Source organism: Melanerpes formicivorus, unplaced genomic scaffold, assembly GCF_026170545.1.
Source record: "Melanerpes formicivorus ecotype bairdi unplaced genomic scaffold, bMelFor1.0.p_v2 SCAF_30, whole genome shotgun sequence".
Classification (NCBI taxonomy): Eukaryota; Metazoa; Chordata; class Aves; order Piciformes; family Picidae; genus Melanerpes; species Melanerpes formicivorus.
Genome location: NW_027142382.1, coordinates 7,984,879 through 7,995,778, shown reverse-complemented (window position 1 = coordinate 7,995,778; position 10,900 = coordinate 7,984,879). Strand labels below are relative to the sequence as shown.

Genomic DNA, 10,900 nt, shown 5'->3' with positions numbered 1-10,900 from the left:
ATCTCGTGTTTTATTGACCAACTTATACTCTGTGATTTAGAGAGTGAAAATGTGTGCTCAGCTTCATGAAATGCTTAAGAGTAGTACACCTCACCCAGGGAGATGGTGGAGGGTGAACACCCTGGAGGTGTTCAAAACCCAGGTGTATGTGGCACTTTGGGAAACCGCTCAATAACCATGGTGGTCTTAGGTTGAATGTTGGATTCCATGATCTTAAGGATGTTTACCAACTGAAACAATTCTGATTCTATAAAACTTGGCTTGTTTTTTTGTTTTGGTTTTGGTTTTGTTGTTTTTTTTTGTTTGGGTTGGGTTTTTTTGTTTTGGTTCAGTTTGTTACTTTGCTTGTTTGTTTTTTTTTTTACTGAGAGGAGAAACTGATGATAGAGAGGAGGGTGGAGGGAAGAGGGAAGAGAAGCAAAAAGCCACATTAATTACTTAGGAGAAGAGACCAACCCCCACCTCACTGCAGCCTCCTTTCAGGTAGTTGTAGAGAGCAATAAAGATCTCCCCTTAGCCTCCTCTTCTCCAGACTAAACCACTCTAGTTCCCTCAGCATCTCCTCATATGACATGCATTCCAAAACACCCACCAGCCTTGTTGCTCTTCTCTGTACCCACTCCAGGACCACAATGTCTTTCTTATACTGTAGCACCCAGAACTCAACACAGTACTCAAGCTCTGGCCTCACCAGTGCCCAGCAGAGGAGCATGAGCATTTCTCTACTCCTGCTGAATACATTGTTTTTGATACAGACCAGGATGCACCCACCCCTGACCCTGCCTGCTGAATGGGCCTGGGGCCTGCACTGCAGAGAGCTGCTCTCCTGGATGGAGCCCTCAGCCCTGGGTCAGAGCTTGTCATGCAGAAGACAGCATCACACAGAACTGTGCTGTTCTGTTTTATTCCACACACCTCAGTATGAGCCAAATGAAAATAAGACTGTTACTTGCCTGAAATCCCAGGCATTTAAGGTCCAAAACCACTTTTATGGACACAAATTACAAACGTTGTAAATGGCAAGAGGATTTTATTGTCCTGACTCAGCTTCAGAGTCAGTGTTCACAGGAATAACACAAGTCCATGTGCAGCCAGGACCAGGCTGATGTGTTAATCTGTTGAGCTGGAAAATCACTCTTTGCAGCCTGGCAAAGGAAAGCCAGAGAGCCATGGAAAGTGACAGCAGGAACATAGGCCAAGAAGTCCCTGTGTGCTGAAAAGAGGGAATGTGAAGAATGAGGACTGGTAGTGAGCACTCACAAAAGGAGAAGAGGAGATGTGTGGTACTGTGCAATATCTTCCAACGTATTGGTGACAAACATGCTTTTTGCCTTCCAGAAGTTGCTCCATCACTGTGCTTCTTGGACTGTGACACATGAAAAGTGCTCTCATGCTTGGGAGAGTTGGAAAGTGTCCGCTTCTGATGATGCAGCAAGCCCGGCGACCTTCCAAGCACAGCCTGTTAACAGTGCACAGGCAAGAACTGCTGGGGAGCTGGAGCCACAGCAAGAGCAGGCTTGCTCCTGTTACAAATGTGCAAAGGAGCCTGAAAGAGCCAGGGAAGCAATGGTGCCCTGGAGATGCCAGAGCAGCAGCAAGAACCAAGCCAAAAGGGCCCAGAGAAGTCCTGGCAAGAGGCTGTGCTTCATGCTAGAGATGAAGACACTCTTGGGGAAGCCAAGGACCTTCCCTGTCCTGGGAGTCTAGAAAGCTTCCTGCTCCTGGATGTGGGGCACGAGTGGCCACCTTCATGGAGCATGAGCCCCTGGCCAGAATGGCCCAAAGGAGGCCTGCCAAGGGGCAATCCTCAGTACCACAAGACAATTGTCATAAGACGATTTAAAATGGAAGCCTAAAAGAAATCATCTCAGATTCTTCAGCAAATCCACCCTGACGATGGTGTTCACCTTTAGACTACAAGCCTTTTCTGCTGGAGTGGATGGAAAAAGCCTGCAGGTAGCTTTTGGGGTTTTTTTAGCCACACTACGACAAAAATGTAGAGATGCAGAATGCTACGAAAACAGGATGTCAGCTTTTGTCACAGATGATCACAGGAGGTTTGAGGGTTCTTTTACTTTAGCTGCCTCATTCTCTCTCTCATTTTCTTACTCCCTCCCTCGCACCCTCCTCCCACCTGCCAATATCTGTTGGTGCTCAGTGCAGAGTCAGGGGGAAGGCGGAGGAGATGGCGGTGCCTGAGACACAGCTGTACGCAAAGGTGTGCAACAAGCGCAGGAGCAAAAGCCCCTCTGTGCTCCTCGAGGCTCTCCTGGCCAAAGGATTCCCAGCTCATACCGCGTGAGTAATGTGCTTTTGGTGGCCTTGGCAGCGCTCAGAGGTATTTCAGACAGAGGAGGTACTTCTCATAGGAAGCTTGCTTTTTAGCTGCTTCCTACACAGAGATCAGATCTATCTCGCTTTGAGTTTCTTGTGGAGAGGTCTGCACTGCTCATATTGCAAAACCAGCCTCCTCCGTACACATTCATGTGAGTGCTGTCCATATCTGAAGAAACACAGCCTTTCACATCCTCAGGTGGAGAAACTTCACAATGACTCTAGAAGTTGATGTCCATAATTTCCTCTTGAGATATATCCTCTTTCATTTTGTCTGCTTACCTTTGTTATGATAATGGAGTTAAATGTGGATGTAACTTCTATGCAAAGTTGTTTTCAGGCCTGGATTTTGTCACTGGAAGATGTTTCAAAAGAGTATGCTTTCCTTAACGAGGTGCCACATAAGGCTGTCAATTTTTCTTCCTGTCTTGGCTTAGGACTTCATTCCCAGAAGCATGTCCTACCTGGAAAATGTAGTAGCAAATAGTGAGGCACTGTTCTTGGCAACTCAAATGGATGAGGCATTACTTTCAGCTAATCAAGTCAATAAAAATGAAACCTAGGAGTCTCTCCTCCCCAGAACATCACTCTGGTTGGACAGGGAAGTTGTCAGGAGGATTTTAGAGTTTCTGAAGGACAGTTATAGGTGTTTCAGTTTAAATTGTTATTAATTAAAAAAAAGCCAAAAAAGCTTTGAGTGTCAGAGAACAGCTCATAAAAGCAAATTAGAGAGGGAAGCACGCTCTCTCCCTTGTGACTGCACATTAAGCAAGTGAAAAGCCACCATTCCCAAGGGCTGCGCTGCTTTTTTAGGGACAGCTGTGATCTGTGGTTCAACTTTGTGCAAGTGACATTATGATAGACACAACTTACACAGAAACTGTGGATCCCTTGCTCCCAGTTCTGCACAGTTCTGCTCATCATTTCTCTACCAATGCTATAAGTTTGATCACCTCAAAGTAATGGCTGATTTTTCAAATGTTTTTTGTCCTACGTGTGATGTTCTTCCAACCCCCTTTGAAACACTTTCTACTGTTCCTGAGACGGCTTTGTGCTTCCCAGGGCAAAATCCAGAAGCAGTGGTGAAGTACTGTGCAAATAAACATAAAATTACAAGATGCCCCAAACCACTTCATTGTTTACTTTATTGATTTGTATTGACTTTAAGGCCTTCACAATTTTGACTGCATTTTTATAAGACCATTTAGCTGTCTCTGTAGTTCCTGGATTGAACCATAAATGAAAGTATACTGAAAAGTTGTTGAGATGTCCTGACCTGAGAATAATGAGGCTGGCTGGAAATACTACAAAATCTTTCATAAGGTACAACCAGCATGCCAAGACAGCAGTTCCCCAAAGAACAAAATACAAATGTGTGAGGCTCAAGCCCAGCATCCTATCAACAAAACAGGCCTCTCCTCGTGCTCACACAGACTGACCTGTCAGCAGTTTCTGCTCCAGGGAAGAGCTGGTTTATTCACATTGTGGAGACACTATTTTTAGTACAGACTTCTAATGGATTATTCCTGCTCACTCTTTGAGAGGAACTGTTACAGAGAGAATTTGTTCTATGCATTATCTTTCGATCCTCACTGCTTATCAGGGAAGCATAAGAGGTGTAGTTACAGCCTAATGCTCTCCTGATGGTACGGGCTATACAAACCCTACTGGAAAACATTCTACAGTATATGATGAGACAAAAGGTGGGAACAGGCACCCAGGGGAACACAAGAGAGCAAGGTGATAGTACTCAGCAACATGACAACCCATGTTTCTTATCATGTTTACAATTTTGAAGGCCTTAAGATTAAAAATAAAAGCTGAAGTCAAACTCCACTTGTTTACAGGGCTGTTTGCACAGACCTTCTCTCTGGGTGGGAGTAGCAGCATGGCACGAAGCAGCAAAACAGTCACTTTGAGGTGTACAAGTGGTTGACAAAATCTGGCATCACTGGCCGAGCAGAGGCAGGCACTGACATTTCAGTAGGATATGACAGGAAGGTCTGCATGGGGAGAGACAAAACCACAGGTTGCTTGTGTTTGACGTGATGGAGAGGGGGAAGCCAGAAGAGGCATGTAAAGAAAATGTGCAGTATTCAGCCACAAAGGGCACAGGTTAGGTTTATACCAGCTAGCTCATGGGTTTGCTTTGATTTGGCCATGGTAGTTGGAGAAGGAAGGCAGAAGGTAAAGTTTGAGTTGAAAGACTCACATTAGCAATCACCCTTGTTGAGGTCCACTGAAGAATCAGGCATGGTTGCACATACACCTAAGCACACTTAAATGTTTTTTATCAAGCCCATGTATAATTTTTGCACCAGAGAGAAGACAGAAGACTAGAAGGAAGTACCAAGGATGAATCCAAGTCCTCTGCTGCTCAATCCACTCATTGCACTGCTGGTGCATGCTCAAGTGTCACGAGAATGGATGGAGGATAAAAATGTGAGGAGACTAAATGAATCAATGCTCTCAGGATCCAGTGGCCATAGGGAGTGGCCTCAAGAGAGAAGGGAAAAGATGAGCAGATATCAAATAATGTAGAAGATTTTCCTCCATGCACACTGTCTCTACATCTCCTTCATGTCTTTTCTGAGAAGCTTGTAGGTGGGTTACAGGGCTGAAAATGGGGTTCATAGGTGTTAGTTAAATAATGTAACCCTTCATCTGTCACATAACATTTAGTCACAATGACTCATGTCAAGCACTTTGATTTTGAAAGCTCTAGTGTGAAAAGGAAGACTGAATCAAACCTGATCCCAGAGAATCATAGTCACATGAACAGAGACACATGTGGGAATTTGCCCTCATTTTGGACTGAACTGATGGTTCAGACCTGGCTTTCTGCAGTCTTGTGGGAGAGCCTCAATCCAGACTGTCAAACCCCAGTACAAATATGTTTTACTTTGTTTCTATGTATGGGATTAGGCCTGGCATCTTGAACCCAGAACATTATCCTAGCAAAGCATGCCCTTGAAATGCATGTGTGGATAGTTTACCCAACCCTAAGAAGATCAACAGAGTCAGTAAGAGTGCTAAGGAAACATTTCCAGAACACAAAGGAGGGCATTCTGTGGGGAGGATGGATTACCAGTTGTCAAGGGATTAAAGACTTGCAGTGAAAAAAATTATCTGCAGGGCTTCAAGACATGAATGCTTTCTGGGGATAATTTATCTGTTAAGAGCCCTGTTTGTACTGGAAGACAGACATGGTGACCACATCATGCCTGCTCTTTATAGGAGTTTTCGTTATGTTGTTCTGATTCATTTTTTCCCTTTTCTTTTTTTTTTTTGTCATAGGCAAAAAGCCTTGGCTGCTACTGGACAGAAGACAATAGAAGATGCTACAAAATGGTAAGTGCCTATGATTTCTATTAAGTGCTTTTGCATTAAACGTGCTAAAAATTGACAGCCATCTAAACATGAGCCAGCAGTGTGCCCAGGTGGCCAAGAAGGCCAATGACATCCAGGCCTGCATGAGGAATAGTGTGGCCAGCAGGAGCAGGGAAGTCATTGTGCCCCTGTACTCTGCACTGGTTAGGCCACACCTTGAGTCCTGTGTCCAGTTCTGGGCCCCTCAGTTTAAGAAGGACATTGAGACACTTGAACGCATCCAGAGAAGGGCAACAAGGCTGGGGAGAGGCCTTGAGCACAGCCCTGTGAGGAGAGGCTGAGGGAGCTGGGGGTGTTTAGCCTGGAGAAGAGGAGGCTCAGGGGTGACCTCATTGCCCTCTACAACTACCTGAAAGGTGGTTGTAGCCAGGAAGGGGTTGGTCTCTTCTCCCAGGCAACCAGCACCAGAACAAGAGGACACAGTCTCAAGCTGTGCCAGGGGAGGTTTAGACTCGAGGTGAGGAGAAAGTTCTTCACTGAGAGAGTCATTGGTCATTGGAATGTGCTGCCCAGGGAGGTGGTGGAGTCACTGTCCCTGGAGGTGTTCAAGAGGAGATTGGACGTGGCACTTGGTGCCATGGTCTAGTCATGAGGTCTGTGGTGACAGGTTGGACTCGATGATCCTTGAGGTCTCTTCCAACCTTAGTCATACTGTGATACTGTGAATCTTTGCTCAGGTACTGATTCTGTCAAAAAAAGTTGAATATAGACACCACACAAAAAATTTTGCACCTGAGTTTTGGGAATTTGTTTTGTTTTGTTTCTATTTCAGTCCACACGGAGAAAAAAATAACTGCATTTGTACTTATTCTGGGAAGCAAGGTTACTTGCAGAAGGTGGGGGGGGGGGGGAGGAGGGGGAAGTGGGGAGGAAAAGACAGTCTTGGGCAGAAGCAGCTGCTTTTACCATAGTGATGTTAGTCAATTCATGGGAGCTGCTGCTCTGGGCAGACACTTCTTTGTTTCAACCCTCCTGCTTATTTATCACAGAAACACTGAAACATTCAGGTTGGAAAAGACCCTCAGGATCACCAAGACCAACCGATAGCCCTATTCTACAAGATTCACCCCTAAACCAAATTCCCAAGCACCACATCCAAACAACCTTTTAACACATCTATGGTTAGCAACTCAATCATCTCCCTGGGCAGCCCATTCCAATGCCTGACCACTCTTTCCATGAAAACGTTTTTCCTAATGTCCAGTCTAAACCTGCCCAATCACAGCTTGAGGCTGCTCCCTCTTGTTCTATCACTAATTACCTGTGAGAAGAGACCAGCACCAGCCTCTTCACAACATCCTTTCAGGTAGTTGTAGAGAGCAATGAGGTCTCCCCCCAGCCTCCTCTTCCAAACTAAACAGCCCCAGCTCCTTCAGCCACTCTTCATAAGATTTATTCTCCAAGCCCTTCACCAACTTCATTGTCCTCTTCTGAACTTGCTAAAGGAAGTATCTTAGAGTAAAAATCACTTGTTAGCCTTAATACCTAGAAAGCTTTTAGCTCCGTACCAAGACCCCCACACAGTGTTCATGCGCTATTCATATGTTGATAACTGGGTTTTTTGCTTTAATCCACCTTCAAATTAAATCCAATCTTTCCTTTCACTTTCCTCAGCTATCTTTTTTCTGTGCCTTTTATTTTGCTTGACTTGATTTCTTTTTTCTTTCTTCTCCTTTATTTATTTTCTCTTGTTTTGTGAAAAGCCAGAGGAGACATTTGAGATTGCCACATTCTTACCAAATAAATTTTGTCAAGGATGCTGCCATGTTCACCAGCCTAACTGCCAATCACTCCCAATCCAGCAGCTGCAAAGCCAAACACACAGCATGTGGAGAACAAGGTGGAGGATATCACCATGTGGCACAGGAGTTTCTGACTTTTGCTTGCACATTTTTTGATTTGTCCGGTTTGCTTTTATCAGGGCTGAATAAAAAGGGTAATTAGAATGGAATGGAATGGAATGGAATGGAATGGAATGGAATGGAATGGAATGGAATAGAATAGAATAGAATAGAATAGAATAGAATAGAATAGAATAGAATAGAATAGAATAGACCAGACCAGGTTGGAAGAGACCTTCAAGATCATCCTGTCCAACCTATCATCCAACACCACCTAATCAACTAAACCATAGCACCAAGCACCCTATCAAGTCTCCTCCTGAACACTCCCAATTCTTTTTGAGTACTTCTGTAAATCTGCAGTTAGTTTTCATTTTGTCATTCTTCAACCTTTTCTACCCATTGTTTATTTTCCCTCCTCCAGTCCTCTGTTTCCAGCCAAGAAAAAAAAACAACCAGAAAAATTACTTGAAAAACCCTAAAATATTTTTTGTCTTTCCCTTTCACTCACTGAAAGATGAGAATGGAATGGAATGGAATGGAATGGAATGGAATGGAATGGAATGGAATAGAATAGAATAGAATAGAATAGAATAGAATAGAATAGAATAGAATAGAATAGAATAGAATAGAATAGAATAGAAATAGGAATAGAATTAACCAGGTTGGAAAAGATCTTTAAGATCATCAAATCCAACCTATCACCCAACACCATCTGATCAACTAAACCATGGCACCAAGCACCCCATCCAGTCTCTTCCTAAACACCTCCAGCGATGGTGACTCCACCACCTCCCCAGGCAGCCCATTCCAATGGCCAGTCACTCTTGGGACATAATAAAATGTGAAGTACACACATACACCAAAAAAAGGCAGAAAAAAAAACCCCAAACATTCCCCATTTGTTAGTACTTCAGACAGAAACTTTGTAAGGAGCCTTTATTTTAGTTTTTCATCTGTAAGAAAGCAACAACCTTGTATTTCCTTTTTCTGGTTTCTGCTATGGATGCCTTCGACCACAGGAAACAAGAGTTAAGTGGTGCACGCACTTACACTCTATGAAATACTCTTGATTTCAGGTTGCACTCCCACTGCAATGATCCTTCTTTGGATGACCCAATCCCTCAGGAGTATGCTCTTTACTTGTGTCCCACTGGCCCTTTCCATAACCACCTGCAAGAGTTCTGGAAGGAGAGCAAGCGCCAGTGTGGGAGAAACAGAGCCCATGAATATTTTCCACACATCACTCTCTGTGATTTCTTCACGGTAAGGTACAGGAGTGAGGTGTGCTCTGCTGGGTTTGACTGACATGGAGTTGGTTCCCCCCAAGATGTCTTTCTAGTGCTGTGTTTTGCAGTCCTGCAGCTGGGTGTTGGTAACACACCAGTGCTTTGGCTACTGCTGAGCCAAGCACCAGGGCTGTGTTTTTCCAACACTCCATCCCCTCAACGGTAGGCTGAGGGATGGGCAAGATGTTGGGAGGGGACATGGATGGGCCAGCAGACCCAAACTGACCAATGAGCCAAATGAGATCAGCTCAGATATAAAATCTAATTGAGAGAAGGAGGTGTGGGGGACATTCCTTGATGGCATTTGTTCTCTGGAGCAGCTGCTACATGTATTGAAGCCCTGCTTCCTGGGAAGCAGATGGATATCTTCTGCTGATGGGAAGTACTGAATAACATCTTTGCTCTTGCTTCCATGCTTTCATTTTTGCCCCATTAAATTGCTTCTATCTTGACCCATGGGCTTCTTGTTATGTTTTCCCTCTCCCCTGTCCATCTAATAAGGGGAGTGATAGAGTGACTTTGGAGAGCATCTGGCCCCCAAACAGGGCCAAACCACCACAACATGCAAAGCTCAAATATCAATTACTGGTGAAATTGGGCTACCTGCCACTGTCTTGTACCAGACCTTCTCCCTGGTGATCCAACTGACATGACCCAGATTCAGATGTGCTTGCTTACTATTTTGAGTGTTCAGCCCCTGTGTTGGCACTTTCTTCCTACTTTAGCTACCCACCTTAGATCTTGGCATACCTAAAAGTTAAGTGCTATGGACAGTGGGATGCTTCAAGGCAGCAGGGTAACATGTGTCTAACATCAGCCTAGAGTAACCCTGTGCAGACAAGGTTGTGTATGGACCTGACAGCAGGAGACACTGCTTGCCACATGCAGCTATCAGCAGGCTAGAGACATCATGCCCACTGCTGCACAGATCTAAGATATCAAACCTTCCTGCCCAGGGCAGCAGTGGCTGCCTTCAGCCAGCTGTGCAGTGGTGACAGCCAGTACATCATAGAATATAGTCAAGTTTGGTATTATGCCTATGGAGATCTCAGGAGATCTCCTGCCTCCCTGACAGAGTCCCAGCCAGAAGCTCATTGCAATGGTGGCATGTCCCAGTCTTTACCCTTTCTAATGAAGCTTGGACATTGCAAAAACAAAGAGAGAAGCACAATATGCAGGGATAGAGAAGGAGCAAGGGGAGCTGGGATGGAGTTTGCCAGTACAGCTGAGTCACTTTGTCAGTAATTTAACATGGAAGTTAGGCTACTGCTCTGGTCTCCTGGTAGGCTGCTTTCTGATTCTGGAGATGCTACTATCCTCCTGGCTGGCCTACTCTTCCTGCACAGGTGAAGGTGCCAGTATCACCAAAGACCAGCAACAGTCTGCAAAATCTCTGGAGCCAACTGGTATCCACTTTTCAGTGCTGCACATGAACATCAGCTGCAGCTGACATGCTGAAACAGGCATGAGCTGGAGATGTGATGATGGTAATTAACCATGCTTTCATGCTAAACCTTGCTGCTGAGTATAGACAGCGAAAATAAAAGTATTTTGTTGCAAAATATTGAATGGCAGAGTACCTCATGGGCATTAATCACAATGATGCAGAACAAAAATCATCAATTAATAAAAACTGCTGGGCTGTTGGAAGGTGTCAGGTTTAAAGGCCTGCCCCTGGAAGAGAGGACTGAATTGCAACTCTCACCTCACACAACCCAGCCCTGTTTCAGGTAGCATATTTCTAGGGATAAATGCACCCTCCAGTGCTATCCTCTACTCTTCAGCTGTCAGCAAGATCTGACTTGGCTGCCTCACAGGCAAATGTGAGACTCACTGACCTGGCTCCCACCTCCTCCTCCTGACCTGACCCTCTCCTGTATCTTGACTCCCCATGTCTTTTGCAGCTCCCAGACATGTCAGCCCCAGAGGAGCCTGCTGCATGGCACTTGCCCCTGGTGCAGCATGTCACTACAGTCCTATCCTTTAGTGCCAGCACACCACAAACACCTCTGTCCAGTGTCCCCCTGGTGCACCCCTCTTCCACCT

The 10,900-nt window shown here is 45.1% G+C and overlaps 1 protein-coding gene across 1 annotated transcript in view; it reads left to right on the top strand.

Annotated features, from left to right (window-relative positions):
• The first annotated feature begins 2,185 nt into the window (after positions 1-2,185).
• The window catches only part of UBASH3A (ubiquitin associated and SH3 domain containing A), a 26,377-nt gene continuing 17,662 nt past the window's right edge, over positions 2,186-10,900 (top strand). The window contains exons 1-3 of the mRNA XM_068155213.1: positions 2,186-2,298; positions 5,632-5,685; positions 8,645-8,831. Of these exons, the coding sequence (XP_068011314.1) occupies positions 2,186-2,298; positions 5,632-5,685; positions 8,645-8,831 (354 nt within the window). The remainder of the gene's footprint in view (positions 2,299-5,631; positions 5,686-8,644; positions 8,832-10,900) is intronic.